Here is a 20,211-nt window from a genome sequence, read left to right on the forward strand (position 1 = left end):
GTTCAGGTCATAATCTCAGGGTCCTGGGATCGAGCCCTGCATCGGGCTCTCTGCTCAGCGGGGAGCCTGCTTCCTCCTCTCTCTCTGTCGGCCTCTCTGCCTACTTGTGATCTCTCTCTCTGTGTCAAACAGATAAATAAAATCTATTTTAAAAAAACGTTTGTCCTAAGTCTAAATGCTATGCAAATGTAGCAAGACACAGCGTTCCAATGACTCAATAATTAAGCACCAGTCACTGTCTCTGCTAGAGGCCATCAGTTCTCTGGGATTTGTGTTCCTATCCCAATAAGGTACTGGGTCACTGTATGCAAAATGATTAAAAAAAAAAAACAAAAAACAAAAAACCAGATTTCTGAGTAGTGGGATGAGTTCATGTCTAGAGACCTAAAGTTTCAATATTTCAAATATGAAGTTATTCACACAAATATTATGTCTACAACATGATCAGATTTTCCAGTTCATTTGGAGACCAACTGATAGGGGATTCGTTTTGGTCTACGCACAGTATAGGGAGGAAGGGAGAGAGAGAGATGAGAGACAGCCACAGATGAGTCTCGGTCTTCACCTGCGGAAAACAGGTGCAGCTTCTCTCCTGCCCTACCCTATCTAAGCAAGTGCCTTGGCCGGGGTCAGGAGAAACAGAAGTCTGGGCTGTAAAATAATGCATCGTCTTCGGGACGGAGGAGAGTTGACTGCAAACCAGCCCTCCAGCAGGCCGGGGGAGCGTCAAAGGGAACACAAGCGTCCAGACAAGCATCGTTCTCTGTCCTACGCCTGCGGAGAAGCAGCCTCTTAAACTTCCCGCAATGACGCTGAGTCCCCGCGTCGCCAGGAGCTGGCAGCTCGGGTGGCTTTTACCCAGGCTGCCGTTCACACGTCTTGCAGGAAGCTGCGAATGATTTTACTTGAAGTCCGAAGTGAAAACTCTGCGCTGCGTTCCTTTGTTTTAAACTCGGACACCAAGGACGGTTCACTTAGGGGCGTCAGGTATGGACAATTGTTGCAGCATAAACCAAATTAAATGCTCCAACAGGATGCATTCCGTGGAACGTCTTTTCTAAATAGGCCTAGTTTTTAAAAGCTAAGTTTGGGACATCTGAGAGGCCCAGTTGGTTGGGTGTGATGTCAGTTCAGGTCATGATCTCAGGGTCGTGAGATCCAGCCCTGCGTGGGGCCCTGTGCTCAGTGTGGAGTCTGCTTAGAGCTGTCTCTCCCACTCCCTCGGCCCGTTCCTGCCACCCTCCTCCTCTCTCTCAAATAAATAAATACTTTTTTTAAAAAAAGCTCAAGGACATAGATCAGGTACGTTCGCCATCTTCCATACACAAACACAGGAGGTCTAACACGAAGCTTGTGTTTCTGTATTCTGTAAAAATTTTAACTAACCCAATAGGCAATACAAGAAAAAACAGGATGGGGGTGGGCACATACCAATTTATTGCAAAAGTTGGGATCCTTATCTGGGCCCAAACGAGCGTTGCGTGCATGGCCACCTTGGTGAGGACGTACCTGATCTACGTAACTACTGACACGTGAGTGATTTTATCAGGATAAAGTAGTCGACATGAATTCATCTTTTGATTGACCTATACTATAGCAAATCCATGATTTAGGGTCCAATAGAACTGTTGGATAGGCTCAAAATGAAAGCAGGAGGAGAGTGGGCCCAGCTGGGAGCCGGAGACACACGTATTCCTGCTCCCAACAACCAAATCACCCGAGCAACAGCTTGTAACCTCAGCCTCAGCCCTCGTGGCCTGGGAGTAGGACCCAGTCATCCCCACTGGGGACAGGGCGCTCCTTCCTAACGAAAAAGGTGGCACAGGCTTCGCAGGAGCAGAGAGAGGAGGGCTAGCGGATCTCCCAGGGGTGGCTCAGGGCAGTGACAGGGGAAGGCACGGGCTAGGTCAGTGACGGCCGGTCCTCCGCAGAGTGCTCAGAGGGACGTGTGTGCACACTGGCCGGCTGGGGAAGCATGTTTGTCCCTGTAAGGCCAAGGCCTGGGTCCAGAAGGACCCTCTCCTTGAGAGACACGAGCCATCACCGCCACAGCCCTCTCCTGAGAGTGAGCACGCAGTGTGAGTCCTGGGCAGGACCGTGAGGGGACGCTGCCGGGGGTTCGTGACCTGCGACGTGGCCGTGAGCATCACGCAGGCTCACACACGCCTAACCAGGGGCACTGTCTGACGCCGCCCGGACACGGAGACCAGCCTTCCTGCAGGGACTGCCTCACAGGGCAAGGGGGAGACATCACCGCAGACCTATATATATGCATTTTCAAAACACCAGTGCTATTACGCAAGGCTCACTACCCAAAAGGCATCGTCAGGACAATGTCAGGTCTGTTTGTTCTACTTCTAGTCAGTTCTCCATGAACGGCCTGTCTCCGCAAAGAACCCAAGTTAAGAGCTACTCTATAGAACAGGGACTTCAGGGCTTAAAAAAAAAAAAATCACTATTTAGCTAAGTGGAGGTTTAAATTGCAAGTCTCTTAATAATTATTCATTGATGCAGGCCCTTTGTAGAATATCTCCCTTATTCCTAATGAACCCGACTTACCTGAAATTCATACTGACTCTTCAGCACTTTTAAATAAAAAGCATCTTTTAATTTATACTGCCTCTTTACAACACTAAGGGTTTTACCAATGCCTTTTCAACAATCCTTCTAAAAGCATCCTATTTTTATGGTAAATGCTAAACATACTAAATGATCTGTAATAACAGAAAGGGCTTCCTAATAATAGACTTAAGAAAACTTAAAAGGGGCTCGGTTTTGCAAAAGTGATTTTACGTCGTTTATAGTGAGAGGCGTGAACACGATGAAACTTCAAATCCGTTAAAGAAACATCACCCGGCAAGAAGGGGAAAGCGGCAGATCCTTTGAACTGGAGACACCATCCTTGAGCCAGGTGTCCCCAGCTCTTGTGCAGAAACCAGGAAAACTGGACGGACTACCCAGGTTTGAGACGAGACTAATTCCTAAGGGAGCGCCTGAGGGCAAGGGCAGGGACGGGCGCGTTCTGGGAGACGGGAGGCATTGCGCCAGTGAGAGCAGACGTCGGACACCAGCCAGCACGTGATTCAACGCGGGCCTCGCTGCGCCCATGCGGTTTCACGGTTTAAAATAACCGACCTGTATGTGGACATCATGTATGTTTGCTGAGAGTCAGAGAGAGGAGGAGAAAGTCCCTCTTTGTACTTGCCGTGAACGGCACCCAGTGATGAATTCTATTGGACTCTTCATACAAGATGCCAAAAAGCAGCAACATGTTGTGTCCTGGGATATTCTGAGCGTACCCAAAACGGGCCAGAGCACAACAGACGCCGTTTGGCTTAAAAGAACGGGGTCGCCGTTACCGGCAGAGGCAAGTGTCGCTTAGCACCAGAGTTAAGTGCTCTGGAAACTGCCTAGGAACGTCAACTCTAACGTCTGCTCAATGGTTGGGTAGACGGAGTCCCCATCTTGGAAAGAGAGCGATTCCTCCATCTGGGCTCGCAAGACACTAACCAACCGCAGTATGGAAAGTCCACGCAGTGACCCTGCTGGCCTTGCACGGAGCCCACAGGAAAACCACGACACCCACGCCTTTGCATGAGTTTTCCAGGGTGCTTCTACTTCCCAGGGATTTCTGTCGATTTGCTCCCGTGTCCCCAGGGCCGCTTACCTGACTTACTCTTCGTGGACCAAAGGACCGGTACTGGACTGAAGTTTGCTTCCTACACGGCCCACTGAATAAGACTGACCTGTTCTGCCCCGGAAGGAGTTCCCCGGGGCTGATCGGGCGGATCCACTAACACTGGCAGATGGTCTGCGTGGTGCAAAGGGCATTTTCTGATCGTTCCTCTTCTCTTGCAATGGTGCCTTTCTGGACTGACCCCCATCCCCACGCACGCACACCCCCATCTCTGGCCCTTTCCCCACGCACACGGCGCTTGCCCCCCGTGAGTTAATGACGTTCCCTTCACGTGGGCTCTGCCCCTTACCTTTGTACAGGGTCTTGGGCACCTGGCAGGTGTGTCCACACCCGTTCGAACAACATTTCTTCACCCCGGAGCACTCCCTGTCAGCTTCGCAGCTCTCCACGCAGGCGGCGGCGAACCCGCTGGCCTTCTCAGGGGCCGGGCAGTCCCCCTGCTTCACCGACAGGACGTACTTGAGGAACTCACAGCTCGTCAAGCATTCGTAGTTCTTCTTGGGGAACAGAGGCTGACGACAGAAGAGGAAAAATTCTCTTTTTTAAGGATTTTATTTTTTTTTTTTACTCAACCTCCACACCCAACGTGGAGCTCCGAATGTGCAGCCCCAGGATCAAGAGTCACACGTTCTCCCGACGGAGCCAGCCCGGAGCCCCGTGAAGGAAAGTTCTCTTATTGAAGACACAGGACGCCCGATTCCCAAGACATCAGAAAGGAAGGTGAGAATTCTTATTTGGTGAAAATGTCCTTGGAATTTCTAACAAAATAAATGATTTGTTTTCTTTCCTCCCTAAAGAAGTAATATCTTAGGCTAATCTCGGAAAGGAATCCAGCCCGCGGGTGGTCATTTTGTACGCACCGGACAGATACTCAGGGACATGCACGGGAGTGCTCAGAGCTCACACAGCTGGTCGTATGCGTAAAGCATCTCGGAACCATCGAGGGCCCCTCTGGGACTACAGAACGCACACGCGGACTGTCATTCTCTACGGAGTCACTTGTTCCGTGTGGTCAACGGTAATCACGAGCCCTTTGCTGTGTGTCTCCGGAAACGGGGCGGTTCTCACAGCAGTGACGCCGGCTGCCGTCTTGTCAAAAGCTGCTCTAAGCCTCCGTTTCCTGAACCGGTTTTAGTGATATCCGGCTTCTACTCTGCACCCGGGACCTCGTATCGTGATGGAATTACCGGTCAGGGACGCCGTGGGACAATGTAGGTCAGGGTTACGTGTGGGACACAGCCCGGTTCTGGAGAGCATCTGGCCGACGGCATTTCAGGGCCGCCCAGAATCAATCACACACTCGGGACGACAAGGATTCCCCGATTTTTTGAGAGACTCACACTAAGGAAAAAGCGCGAGGAGTGGCAAGAACCCGTGACCAAATGTAGCCTTCTCCTTCGGAAAAACGGTTCAGGACAGCATTCAGTGACCGCTCAAACATGAGAAGCAATCAGGGCTTCTTTCTGCCATTCCCGTGGGAGCTTCTGAGGGTCCCTAAAAGGAGCCCCACCCCCAAGGACAGAGGCCTCCCACGGTGGCCCTCCTGTTGCTGATGGATGGTGGCTGACCATCAGGCATCACGATCACCCTAACTTTCAGCCTACCCCTCCTCCTGCCCTGATAGCTCACCGGGACCCCAGTGAGGCCGTGACAGCTCAGACCCCCCAAGCAGTGCAAACAGCGGCATCGGCGCTCCAGGGAAGGCCTGTGCTTTCTCCACACAGGGAGCAGGCTATCCTCGAGGAGGGCACATCGTTTGCGATCAGAAGTCAAATCCGAATCGGGGATGTAAGAAATTGAGATGGTAGCACAGGCGAGCGCACGCCAGGGGTAGAAGGTGAGCACTGCGGGGCTACGTGCCAGCCGGCTGCTCCCATCGATGACTTCCTGGGACTCGGGACTGGGAGCGCCTGGTCACACCTGGGAAACACCTGCGTGACGCCCGGTAACACCTGCTGCCGGCGGACTGCGGCTCTCTGCCATCTGGGGACACCTGGTAAGGCCGGCCAGCCACAGCCCGCGACGCCTCACCGTTGGAAGTCTGACCTCCAGCCAGATACGTCATCCCCAGGGAGGCCGGCAGGGGGACTGTCAGCCAGAGAGGGTCTCACGCAGTGGGAGACCTATGTTAACAAGGGGTTAAAAGGAAAGGAAAACCCTCCCCATCGCCCAACTCCCTGATATAAGGGAGGAGACAAAGGAAGGTCTCTGACTCACTTCAAGGTAGAGGGTTAGTTAGAGGCTGCTATTTGGCATGTTGATGGTGACCAGAAATCTCCTTGAAAAGCCCAAGCGTGGTAACTTCAGCTCGAGGACCTATGTCGGGAGCCCCCGCTAACCCCGTCGCCAACGCAAAATGCTCCACTGTGCTTCTCCTGCCTCCTTCCCCCAAATGATGCTGCACCAAATCTGCCTATGGGGGTGCCTGGGGGGCTCAGAGAGTAAGCATCCAGCTCTTGCTTGCGGCTCAGGTCCCGGTCTCAGGGTCCTGGGATGGAGCCCGGGGTTGGACTCTGAGCTCAGCGGGGAGTCTGCTTGAAGATCCTCTGCCTCTGCCTCTGCCCCTCCCCCTGCTGCTGTACCATCTCTCTCCCTAAAGTAAATAAATCTAAGAAATAAAAATTAAAAGTCTGTATATGAGTTATGATGGTAAATGCTACACCATGTGCATTTTAACAGAATTAAACGAAAATCTACATCAGAGCGAGAAACATGTGCATCCCGTGCCAGACACGGATGCTCCCTGATAGACACGGGGTCCTTCTGAAAGTGTCAGTTTAATGTTCCTGAGGAGCCAACTCCGTGTGACCATTAAATACGAGGGAAGGGCGCACACTCTAACACAAGGTGGAAAAACTGAAAACGCTACCTAGAAAAAGTGCAACCCCAACGTTTAAACGTCCGCAATCGCGGACATCAAATAAATTATTCACCCTTGGTCAAAAGAGGGTCTCGATCTAAGAACTTCCCAGGTACAACTTACAAGGAAGGTCACGGTTTCAGGACGGACACTTCAGTCACACATCTGTAGCCAGTTAATTTTTTAAACACTTCGGTAACACAAAAGCATCACTTCGGTAACACAAAAGCTCGTCTCCCTTGGTCGATTGCACAGCTCATTTTTCTGGGAGCGGCTAGATGTGCGCTCCTTTGCTCGCTTTTGAATCTGTCCGTGTAGGTCCAACCCAAACTTGGGAGTCCAAGCAGGGTGTGAGGGACCTGCAGCCGGAATGACGGCGGTTTGCCAGTCCTCCTGCTCCACCAGAAGGCACACGGGACCCGGTGCTGCAAGGACTTAGTTACCAGAATTACTTGGCCCGCACGGGCTGAAATTTCCAAGTAGAAATAATTTCATTAAACCTGGCAAGTGTTGACCGCTCGCTCACTAGGAAGTCACCGGGACTGAGTCTGTGCCATGGGATAATCAAATCAGCTCCCTTCCAGCGTCCCATGTGAACGCAGGGTCGGACTCGCCATTCAGGTAACAAAGCGCGGGGCCGCCTGCCCCTGCTACTCGAACGACCTGTGTGCCGAAGCCACGCCCTTGAACCCTGAGCGGCGGAACGCAGAGACCGTGTCTCCTCACCTTAATAATAATTTACTGACGTAACCACACATTACATGTTTATCAAAATAATTATAAAAAAATAATAATTTCCTGACGGAGCTAATGGGGCAGAATGAGAAACAAAAACAGCCGCCGACCCAAATGGGAAACACTGGATCCCGATGAACCCAAGGAGGGTCGTAAGGAGCGCGACGGTTCAGATGTCCCGGTGGATGTGAGAGGTGTTGTGTACGTTTATTCAACAGCCCTCCTTTTGGGGATGGCTTCGAAAATGTGGACGTGTGGGGGGGGGGGTGTGGGGGTGGTGGTGTGTGTGTGTGTGATTGTTTCGAGAACCATGGAAACAAATGTGGGAAGAAAAAAAGTTCATCTTTGCACTGGAGCTTTCGAGACTGACCCATGAGCCTGCAAGAGCACAGACAGCGTTATGAATATTACATGAGGCGGTGCACAAAGGACCGAGCTCTGTTTTTCGGAGCCGGCCCACAATGGGAGCTCCACAGCACTGGGGTCATGGCTGTCTCCTTTCTTTTCCCATGCTACACGTTTACTGTCGAACATTTCCAAATTCTTCTGTGATTCTGACCAAAACGTCTGAAGATCCACAGACGGAAAGCTGGCCTGCTTCCTCTGCAGTGACCATCCACACGTTTCCAGCGCGCTGCTGCCCAGTCAGCACGGAAACCGGCACGCCTGTTCTGCTGTTTATGTCGGTGGAAGGCAAATCTGGAGGCTCTCTATCCGTTACCTTGGATCGGTATCTTGGATAAGGCTGAAAAACCATTAATGGTCTGACATAAACTGGAGAATGTGTGGTTTCCCTACGCAGGTCTCTCACAATGCCTTCGAGCGTAGCTTACTGGGAATGTTCTCGTTGAACAGAATCAGGACCGAGATGAGTGCAAGTCAGGAAAAATGATGTGTGGGTATTAATACTCTAGATGTAAAGACAATGTGTCAATTGCTCTACTAATGGCCAGTTTAAGTCCTGGGGAACAAAGGTCATTCGGTATCAGTGAAGACACTTCTGACCAGTAAGCACCTTCTATGTCTTGTGATATTCCGAGTTAATTATTGGTAGACCTGGCAAGAGGGATGTGAAAAATAGGAAACGGGCGAGTAATCCAAATCACGAGGACTAGGATGGCCATCAGCAACATGGTGAATGAGAGCAGATGCAAAATGTTGTACTACTTCTTTATAAAAATATATCCAGCCGTTGAGGCAAACTATTCATTGTAAAATTAAGGTACCTACAACGCCTCTATAAAATTACTCATAAGAATCACTGCCCTTCCAGGATCCTGCATTTTTCTAGAGTCTTTGGTATCTTGTGGATGTCAACATGCTTCCAAAGAAGGGTTGGATAAAGCAGAGTATGAAGTAAATGAAAACACTCAGGGGAGGGGATTAGGTGGAAAACTTCATAGTTTGTGGACTGTTACATATTAATTGATTCTTATAAATCTCTCCTACACCCCATCTCCTTGATTAAAGACTAAACTGTCTTTCTTAGGGCCGTATGTGGGCAACATGCTAATCTCAACATGCCTGGCAAATGACAGACAGAAAGTCAAATCCTAACAACAAAGAGTAGGTTAATAGTTCCCGGACGTGTTAGTGAAAAGACATTATTATCTTTGTTTTGTTTGTGTGGTATAAAATGCAAAGACCATACAACGAAATAACTCATGCCGCGACCATGGAATGAAGAACATAAAAACAGGAAGTTCGTAAGTCATCTTCCTATGTTAGAAACCATATATATATGAGGCCTCAGGTATGGAAAGAACATTGCCCTCGGTATTTAATTCAATTCAACAGAACCATATCATGCATCAAATGTCACAGCCTTTGCTGAAAGCCAGGGCCTTGAGTGGGTTTTCCTGCTCCAGCTAAAAAGCAAAGGCAGCCTCGCACAGAGAATCCCTCCTGTGCGTCGTCTGCTGGCTCAGCTCACGGACGCCCCTCAACCCCCATAATCATTATTACTTCCGTCTTACAAATGATGAAACAGAAGCTTGGGGAGATTATTATTTATCCCAAATCACAAGACAAGGACGTATGTGAGCCACGATGACCACCGATGGCTTTCTGAAGACCACACCATATCTCAGGGTGAACTAGGGAGACGGCTAAGCCAGCCGCTGTCCACTTGCATTCCTACGAGCAGCACCGGGAGCCTGTAACTCTTGAAATACCCACGAAGAGAGGGAACGCACTGCAGATAGGTTCTTAAATACATAATATATGGAAATCATCTGGATGATTGATATATACACACACACATAAATGTATATATTCTATGTATTTCCCATACACACACACACACACGTGTAAATGATATATATGTAAATCAAAAGGACAGAAATCTTATCCAGGAATACTGAAAAACAAGCAACACTGAAATATAGCTTGTGTTACTGAACTTCAAGGACGAAAATAGAACTTTTCAGACAATCAGGTAGAAACAGCAGGTGGATTCCGATAGAGAAAATATGGTTTCCTCCAAATCAATTTCTCTTTACAAAATTTATTAATGTCTGGAGCCAATACAGAAATAGCTCTATAACAATAAGTAAAATAAAAAAAATATATATATATATAGTTTATACACATAAAATCATATTATCTATAGTTTATATATATAATCATATCTGTTTACATATATAAAAAATCAGCTGTCATTCAAAAGTATATGTGACAGAAACAGTCTCAAAGACTGGAATAAACTCAGGGACTATAAGGCACCCATGGGCCTTTCTTGCTAAACAGTGCAGTGCCACATTCAGCTGTTCTAAAGATAGGCAGGCGGCAAGAATATATGGGTTACTACAATGCTCAGTACCCAAAGAAAATGATGCCTATACTTATATGAGGAGAAGTCTGCGCAATTCAATTTGGACTTCATGTGTAATGGGGGGCAAAGTTTGTTGTGAGTTGTTTCAAAAAAAGTGGTATCTACGGATTCTTTCTAAAAGCAAAGTAAGATATGATCAGAATTTTTAAAAAAGATTTTAAGTCCTCTCTACACCCAACATGGGGCTTGAACTCACAGCCCCAAGATCCAGAGTCACACGCCGCACTGATTAAGCCAGCCAGGTGCCCCAAGATGTGATCGAATTTAGAAGCCAGGTATAAAGAAATTAGCGTTATAGACTCAATCATTTTATCACCCAGTAATTATAAAATGAAAATGGAAAAAAGTAGGAATTGTGGTCCAGGAAAAGTATTCGATATAATAAAACTAAGAATTAGGAAATAATGTCAGAAAAATTGGTAGATAGGAGTGGTGTGGGGAACATCTAAGTAACTTACACTGAACTAAACTTGAGGGCATCCGTCAACAATTAGGCAAATATAGAATTTTCAAAATAATGCTTTTGATTTCATAATATTTTTCATGATCTCTTTCTCCCTGAAATGTGGGGGTTTCTGTTTCTTCTGCTATACTCAAATAGTATTAAGCATCAAGCATCATTAAAAGACAGCATGCGTAGAAATGTCAGGTAGGGTGTCTGCTCAATCGTAACGTAACAAGGTCCCCAAGACCACCCCCAGGTCTGATAATTCACAAAAGGGACTCACAGGACTCAGCATATAGTCATATTGTGGGCTCGGATTTGCTACAGCACAGTCAGGAACAGGGAAACATGCACGGGGGCAAGTCTGGAGCAAACCAGGAACGAGCTTCTGGGAGTCCTCTCACAGGGGCCATCACACAGGATGTGCTCGATGCCTCCTGCAGGACTTGTGACACCACATGAGAGATGCTGTCACCAGACAAGTTCAGGAGAGACTCTGTGTCCACAGTTTTTACTGAGGCTGGGCACAAAGGAACATGCTGCCTAGCACGTCGCCAAAATCCAGATTCCTAGGAGGAAACTGGTGCCCATTATAAACCACATTGCTGAGTTGACAGTTTAAGACCAGGGAGCACCTCTTGTCGGTTAGGGGATGATGCGAACCCTCCCCAGACCTCAGTTCCCACATGCTGGCCAAAGGCCAACGTTTTAATCAGGAATTTGTAAAGAGAGCAGTCTTAGGTTTCCTACGGTAACTTTTCTGCCCAGGTAAGCATGGCTCTTCTGGATGGCAGAATTTGGAGTCACGGTTTGGTCTTAAAATTCCCCGGTGTTTATATGAAGTTTTCAATGTGCATATATCATTTCTACAAAATAGTAAAAACACAGTGTTTTTTTAAAAAGATTTTTATTTATTTATTTGACAGACAGAGATCGCAAGTAGGCAGAGAGGCAGGCAGAGAGAGAGAAGAGGAAGCAGGCTCCCTGCTGAGCAGAGAGCCTAATGTGGGGCTCGACCCCAGGACCCTGGGATCACGTCCTGAGCCGAAGGCAGAGGCTCTAACGTACTGAGCCACCCAGGCACCCCAAAAACATAGTGTTTAAAAAAAAACAACCAAAACTGCCAGTTGCATCTTTCAAAGAAAGAATTTAAATACTAAGTATGCATGAAATAGGAAAAAAGCATTCTCCATTCAAATGTTTCAAATTTGTTCTTGTAAATGCAATTATGATTTGCCTGGAAACTCAATTATACACACTAATTTATTAGATGGGATTACAATCCATTTAGTTCTGGGGCAAATTATACACCTTAGCCATGAATAATATAAAATAGAAGAAAATCAGAAACATGCGTATTAGGCAAGTCTCTTCCAATGAGGACGTGTCCCTTTTGACAGATGACAGATGACAGTCATCTTTACTTACACTGATTTCAACCTCCTCTTCGTTGGCCTGCTTTTCTATTTGTTTGGAAGGCAAAGGTGCCACCTTGTATGGAGAGATCCATGGTCAGTTTTTCCACTGGGAGCAACACTCTGAAATCTCGCTGGAAGATCTTTGGACGATCCCTAGGCACATATGTGATTCCAGAAATTCAAAAACTCCTCGAGAGCCAGGGACAGCGAGGGCCCTCCAGTTAAACTCTCATGTCCTTCTCTTCCCTTCGGCCTGTATGTTGTTACCTGGAATGACCAGGCACGCCTACGAAGCAATCACCCCGTGACAGGATGTATATACTAATTCATAAGCCAAACTGCCGTCCTAGGAGGTAGGCGTGGATGGCGAGCAAAAGAACGTGTGGAAATTGTGCTCTGCTCTGCTTACCGCTTCTACGGTCAGCAGCAAGCAGGTAAGTCGTCAAGGAGTTTAATGTGTAGTAAAATAAGGCAGACACAGCAAGTCGTGAAAGTACAGGAGGCCAACAGAGGATTAGCCCAAGGGAATGAACAGTCACGAGGGTAAAAGATGCAGCGTAGGGAAGACAGCCCGTGGCACTCTAAAATTATTGTGTGCTGACAGACGGGGGCACAGCACAGAGTGCACAGAACCTGAGTCACTATGGATACTCCCAAAACTAATGTCACACTGTGTCAACCATCCTGCAATTTAAAAAAACGGTAAATAACCCTCTTAAAAAGGATTAGACAAAGAGAAAGCTCTTAAAAAAGAGAAGTTGTGATCTCGGCGTCTTGGGATCGAGCCCCGCCTTGGGTTCTCTACTCCGCAGGGAGCCTGTTACTCCCTCTTTCTTTGTCTGCCTCTCTGCCTACTTGTGATCTCTCTCTCTCTCTCTGTGTCAAATAAATAAATAAATAAATCTTTAAAAAAAAAAAGGTAAGTCATCAATATTTAGAATGATGTGAATACAGAATATGATGTGAAGGACAGAGGAATATTCTAGAAGGAGAGAATACCAAATACATCAGTAGGCAAGAGCCATAGGATTTGGAGGCAAATCTAATTTTACAAGTCTCAGTATCTCCAAATACAAAAGGGGGATAATTATGACTATTGTGTACTATTACACTAAGTATTAAGTATGCAAAAAATTAGCAAGATTGTGGAACATCATAAAGTTAAAATCAGTGTTAGCCATTAACATGAGTATCAGAATTTTTAAACATAGTTCTATAAATCCTACAAAAAAAAAAAAACAATGGGAAACAGTACAGGTTAATTGCCTAAAATCCCCATATCCCTAATTACTCACAAAGAGGAATGAATTCTAGGGGCATGTAGCTGGCTCTGTTGGTAGAGCATGTGACCCCTGATCTCAGGGTCATGAGTTCAAGCTCCATGTTGGACATGGAGCCTCCTTAAAATTAAAAAGAAGAAGAAGAAAAAGGGGAACAAATTCTGAACTTGTGAAATGTAGCTGTTTATTCTTTTATTATGTTTTTAAGCTTCTAAAAGTCTTCCATCTCAAAGAGTTTTGCAAACACTGGCCAAAGGTGCAAAACCATCACACCCATTCAAGGTACAAGTAGAACCATACTTTAGAAAAGATACACACTTTACCCTCTTACACACTGAAAAGTTCTATGTCCCCAATTTCAATGCTGGTATGGTGGTTCCACACACAAGCTGCGTGTCCTACAATTCAGCTCAGTTCTGACACCATCTACCCGCAAACAGCTTCAGATCCCACAAGGATGGGCTCAGTCCCACAAGACCACATCCTCTCCCTTCAGAGACCAGTTGCAAGTCCAAAAGGTAAAAGAGAAAAAGGAAATATAAAGAAACAAAACCAGAAATGATAGAGGTGACAGAGTTAGCAGAAACGGACATTTTAAAACTCATTATAAATGTGCTCTGTCTGCCCAGGAATGTGGGAGAAAGACACAGAAAGACCTGCACGGAACTTCCAGAAGTAAACACGAAGAAATGAAAACTATGACCAAGAGCATCTTAAGAATGTCAGGCACTCTGCAAAGAAGGGAACTTGAAGACACAGTGGTGAAAATTAGCAAAATAAAGCAGGGGGTAGGGAATGAAGAAAAAACACAATCAGAACACTCAGTGACCCAGGTCATAATACAAAGTCTATCATGTATAACTAGAGTCCCAGAAGGAGGGGATACAGAGAATGGGATAGAAAAAAATATTGGCTCATATACAGGGCCACCTGGCTGGCTCAGTCAGTTAAGCAGCCAACTCTTGATTTCAGCTCAGGTCATGTTCTCAGGGTCATGAGATTGACCCCCATGTTGGGCTCTGTGCTGGGTATGGAGTCTGCTTGAGATGCACTCTCTCCCTCTCCCCGACTCTCACCCCCAACCCACTCATGCACAGTCTTTCTGAAAGGAAAGAAAGAAAGAAAGAAAGAAAGAAAGAAAGAAAGAAAGCATTGGCTGATATGTAAAAAAATTTATTAAAACTATAAGCCCAATTAAAATTAGAAGCATCCCCCCCCAAGCCCAAGAAGTAGAAAGACTACCCAGTCACAACTCCATCATCTTACTGCTTAAAACCAAATACAGCAAGAAAATCTTCAAAGCAGACCAGGAAATACAAGGACATTTTATACACAACAAGAAAATGAGAATGTCAAGAGATTTTTCTGAAAACATACAAGACAAGAAAATGAAGAGAGATTTTTTAAACTACTAATTAAAAAAAAAAAAGTCAACCTAGAATTCTATACCTAGTCAAATACCTTTCATGAACGGATGGAGACAAACCCACAAGTAAAGTTCTGCAATTTGAGTGATTAGGACCGTGGGGCCTTTTCCTCTACACACCATCCTCATCTGTTTATTTTCAGTCCTTACCAATGACTGCATCTTTTCTCTGTACGGAATATCACAGAAGAAAACACAAAAGACGTCACAGAATTCGCAGGCAAGTGTAAGTGAGCGCTTGGCAGGGAGCCCCAACACCATAGAGGGAGATCCATGTTCTTGCTGTACAGGGCAGCCCCTGGGCCTGCAGACTCAGCACTGTCCATGAGAAATGCAGGCTCTGGGGGCCTACAGCACACGCCCACTGAGTCAGAATGTGCACGTCTAAACCACACCCAAGTGATCTGTGCGCACAGTGGGGTCTGGGCCATCCTGGATGCTGGACTAGGCTTTTGCAGGGGCAGTGGGTGTCCCTGTGACTCATCCCTGCTTTCACACTCCAGAACTCTGGGCTTCTGACCCACGCTGACCCACTCTCTAACTTCACATGCCTCACAGGACTCATTTCCCCGAGCACACAAATGGAGTCAAGTCTTCCCAAAGGAAAGGTACTCACAACTCATGTCCTCAGACGGTGAGCCCCTGGCCACAGCCCCTTCTCTCCCCTTCTCCCACACACGTGATCTTGGTGAAGGAACCTAAACGTACACAAACAGTTGTGTGTATTGGGTCTGCATTTCTCCCCGTACTTTCTATCTGACAACCAAGAGTTGGAGACGTTGCTGACGACTCCTCCACGGAAACCCTCTGATCTGCTTCTAGTCACCTCATCAGGACAAAACTCCTCTTCAGCCTCTACCTCACTGACCTATCACAGAATTCAAAAATGTTAACCTTGCCTTTCCCTTCAGAGTAAAAATGGCTAATATTCACTCCATGTTTCCCATGTTCAGACACTGGTTAAGTGTTGTACAAGCATCTTTCATGAGATTTTTATTTTACTTATTTTATTTATTTGCTTATTTTCATTTTACTTAAATTCGATGCTCTTACGATTTCCAGCCCATTCCCTTAAGTCTTTCTACCTGCTCTGTCCCTCTTTTCCATCCAGATAGGTCTTCAAATCATTCAGAATAATCTCCAATCTTCAGGGTTGTTTTTTTTTTTTTTTTTAATCAACTTGCAAAACTCATCAAGTGTCCTCTAGTTGAATCTCCTATGATTCTATATTCCCCTGAGGTCATATAAAAATTTAATGAAAATGGAGTCTCCCTATTTCAAAAAGTGAGGGGGAAAAAGCCTCCATTCCATGGAGAACATGTCCTGTCTAGCCAATAAATTACCGAACAACGTTAAGAAGTCACTCAGTAGGCTTGATTTTGTCATTCTGCAGGGCTATAAAATTTGACATAATGAGGATAACTTCCTTTCCAAGATGCAGGTAAAGGAAATCTCACAATAATTATAAAACTTCATAAGCATCCCTTGGAGTGTTTCATTCCATGACTCCCACTATCTGCTAAATTGAGGGGGAAACCAGGACAGAGTCTGCACATTCCACCACCACCACCCAAAGATCACAATCCAGAAATACAAGGAACACTTTGATGTGTTACAAAAATGTAAAAGGTAAAGGCTTATCATTTCTAAAAAATAAAGGTTTCCTATGTATAATAGTAAAAGCCACCGTTTTTTGAAAATGAGCTCTGTGCAGGTGCCCTGTACCTGCACCCCATCTTACGACCACTCCTGGCCACGCACGGGATTTCAGCACGGAACGTGGAGGTTTCAGAAGAAACCTTCCGCAAATTCCTAACTGACACCCTAACACACCTGTGCTGAGTCTTGTGTCTACCACCCCCTCGCCGACATGCCCTCCTGGGCATATGACACTGTTTTCTTGTTCGGCACTCAACTTCTTGCCATACGTTTAACCCTTTGACTGCTGTCCCAGACACCAGAAGGTGCAGCTTCCATTCCTGAAGGGAGGCATTTACTGCGTGCGCTGGGTTCTGGAGCACTGGAAGGATAACAAGTTTTGAGTGTAAGAAAGCCCCCGCAGGAGCGTGGTAAACCCCAACAGCTTTAGTTTCTGACGTGTGCTGTCAGGAGGACTGGAATTATCTATGGCCCTGGACATCCAAAGTCCTAAGGAGCCTTATTGTTCCTTCAGTTCCTTGAAGTGCCCTTAATTAACCAGAATTTTGCAAAACCAAACCTCTCTTGTACTTCAAGGGTGTTTAAGCCCAGAGGGCTGGCCAACAACATTACATTAGACACAGGCTCAGATTCATTTCCCGTGGGGGGGTGGGTAGTATGGCTTCCCCCTCCACTCTGTCCTGGGACACAGAGCAGACTTAGGAGGGGCACACCTAGATTCCAGATCTTCTGGAAGAAGCCGTTAAACATGGGATCTTGGGCAGATAACACCATTTCCCCCTTGTATGTCAGTCCTGTTGTCCCGTAAGTTCACCCAGTAAAACTCAGGCTTAACTTCTTATAAGAATCATTGTGAAAATCCAATATAAGAAGCTTGGAAAACATTTTGAAAAGGGAAAAAACAAAATAACAACAAAATTCCCTTAAAACTCAGACAAAGGCAATTTTAAGACAAAATTTGATTTTATATCATCAAGAAAGGAAAAGAGTAGTGTCCTTGATAAGTTAGATGCCTGCAGTTATAAGAAGGGAACATTTAAAGGTGAAGAAATGTGCATTTTATGATCAGGAAGAAAAATGGTTGATGATGATTTTTAAATCTTTAAAAAAAAAATAGTGAGATGGAGATCATGTTTAATGACTAAACTGAAACAGTAAAGCATGACCGACCCTCCTCCAAAACCCAACATGGGGAAAATTCTCCCATGTGATCCGAAGAAGGCATCCTGCACGATTCCGACTCTGACACAGTCAACTTTTTCATCTAAGGGATAACATCCTTAACTCCAGCAGCAGCTTGAACTGTAGAAAGGATCAGACATGAAGTCCAGGAGATCAGTGTGTGCAGCAGCCACAGACCCACTCTAGGTGAGTGATCGTGACCACGCCTCCAAAGACCTCTCCTACGGAGGGAAACTGATTTCATGACTAAAATAGCAAGAACAATGGAGCTTTGTTTAGAAACAGGTGCTGGGCGTACAGGTCAGGAAGCAACAACGTTCTGAAGGGTCCGGCAGGGTCCTGGCAGGATTAGGACCGCTTCATTGCGTAGGGCAGGAGGTCAAAAACTCCGCAGGCACCGCGGTAAGCAGCCTCAGCCTCGTGCACCTCCGGACCCATCACAGGTCCTCAGCTCTGCTGCCGTGAGGCCCCGACGCGGCCTGCGACAGAAGCCCCGTGAGCCGGCGAGGCCGAGTTCCTACACACCTTCACTTGTAAGAACGGGAGGCAAACTGTGCCTTCAAAGACAAATAAAGCTCAGAGTGTCTTGCAAATCAACACACTGGTCCAACCCAACGGTTCAGCTGTTCCACTGGGAGAGGAATGACCTGTAGAGTCCTTCTGGGTGTAAACGTTTACGAAGGGAAAGCGTGGCAGGTTCGTGAAAACAGGGATCTTGTAGGCACGCGAGCTGTGACGGGGGAAGCGAGAGGCAGACGGGATTGTCTTAGGGCTGCCTCGGAACGATCAGCCTCCAAACGCTGAAACGGGGATCGGTCCTGCAGGACTCGGTCTCCGTCAACGTGGGATGCAGACGTGAATGCAACACGGAAGGAAACAAGACATGGAGATGAAGGCGGCCGAGAGGAACTGACGGGGAACAGGAGCTCGAGTGGTGGGACCAGCGGGCTGAAGTCCGTGAACCGGCCTTGACTTGTCCCAGCTCTCCGGTCCAGCTCACCTCTCCTGCCGGAGCAGGAGTCACCATGGGTCCATGAGTCCCATTTCTATCAACTGCATTGGGTTCCGCAGCCCTCACAGCTGTTTCAGAGAGAAGAGCTATCACGGGAGTGCGCTGTCACATTTGACACTGCTAGCGAGAGAGGTTTCGGATGACCTTCATGACACCGTCCTTCAGATGTCACATCATCTGCCCAGCATTACGGATCTTAAGGGACCATGTGTTTATGCAGCCAACCCCGTGGTCCACCTTGTTCCTCCAGATCCTACGACAGCTTATTTTCATTCACACGGATAGACGGCGTGCGTAGAGCACAGAATGCAAGATAGGACCAGGAGGGCAAGTTACAGAACACATAACACCTGCACCGATACACCGGTTCTGCTCTATTTCTGACGACTCTGGCTCTGGTCAATGCCGCACGGGGTATGAACCACCGCTTTTTATTGGCTCTTTGTAGCAAACACAGCTCAGAGCGAGCGCCACTGAGTCACAACCGCCCCTGGTGTCTTCACCTCCCTTGGCGTGTGTCTGGTGTGTGTGTGTGTGCATGCGTGTGTGTGCGTGTGTGTTGGTGGCCGTAGTGACTTGCTTCCAACCAGTAGAATCTGGCAAAGGGGAAGAGAGGTCCCTCCGGAGACTGTTGTATTATGGAAAGGTTGGTCTCAGCAGACTACGGGTCGAGAGCTCTTGCTGGCCTTGAAAAAGTAACTAGCTATGTTGAGACCGGCCTGGCGGGGAGGGTATGTGGTAAGGAACTGCAGGCAACCTTCAGATGTGAGAGTGGCCTCCAGCCAACAGCCACCGAGGGAATGGGACCTCATTCCCACAATCGTAAGGGCTGCATTCTGCCAGCGACCGCCATTAGGCTGGAGACCGATCATGAGCAGAAGCAGCTGAGCCCGCAGACAAGAAAGCTAGCCCGGCAGACACCCTGATGACGCCATCATGGGACCCTGACACAAAGATCACCTTTAAGTCATGTCCAAACTCCCATTGCACAGAAACTGTGAGGTAAGAAACATCTTGTCCGTGGAATGGGAGAAGATATTCGCACATGACAGTACAGACAAGGGCTGACATCAAGATTTATAAAGAACTCCTCAAACTCAACATTCAAAAAACAGATAATCACATCAAATAGTGGGCAGAAGACACGAACAGACACTTCTCCAATGAAGACCTACAGATGCTTAACATACATGTGAAAAAATGTTCATCATCACTGGCCATCAGGGAGATTCAAATCATAATCACACTGAGATACCAACTTACACCAGTTAGAATGGCCAACATTAGCAAGACAGGAAACAATGTGTGTTGAAGCGGATGTGGAGAAAGGGGAACCCTCTTCCACTGTTGGTGGGAATGCACACTGGTGCAGCCACTGAGGAAAACAGCGCAGAGGTTTCTCAAGAAATTAAAAATAGAGCTACCCTATAACCCTGCAATTGCATTCCTGGGTATTTACCCCCAAAGATACAGATGTCATGAAAAGAAGGGCCATCTGTACCCCAATATTTATAGCAGCAATGGCCACGGTCGCCAAACTGTGGAAAGAACCAAGATGCCCTTCAACGGACGAATGGATCAGGAAGATGTGGTCCACATACACTATGGAGTATTATGCCTCCATCAGAAAGGATGAATCCCCAACTTTTGTAGCAACATGGACG

The 20,211-nt window shown here is 47.0% G+C and overlaps 1 protein-coding gene across 1 annotated transcript in view; it reads right to left on the reverse strand.

Annotated features, from left to right (window-relative positions):
- Positions 1-20,211, reverse strand: part of ANOS1 (anosmin 1) — a 176,289-nt gene that overhangs the window by 56,529 nt on the left and 99,549 nt on the right. The window contains exon 4 of the mRNA XM_045089275.1: positions 3,987-4,209. Coding sequence (XP_044945210.1) covers positions 3,987-4,209 — 223 coding nt within the window. The remainder of the gene's footprint in view (positions 1-3,986; positions 4,210-20,211) is intronic.

The sequence above is a fragment of the Mustela putorius genome, unplaced genomic scaffold, assembly GCF_011764305.1.
Source record: "Mustela putorius furo isolate JIRA1106 unplaced genomic scaffold, ASM1176430v1.1 tig00003836_pilon_pilon_pilon, whole genome shotgun sequence".
Classification (NCBI taxonomy): domain Eukaryota; kingdom Metazoa; phylum Chordata; class Mammalia; order Carnivora; family Mustelidae; genus Mustela; species Mustela putorius.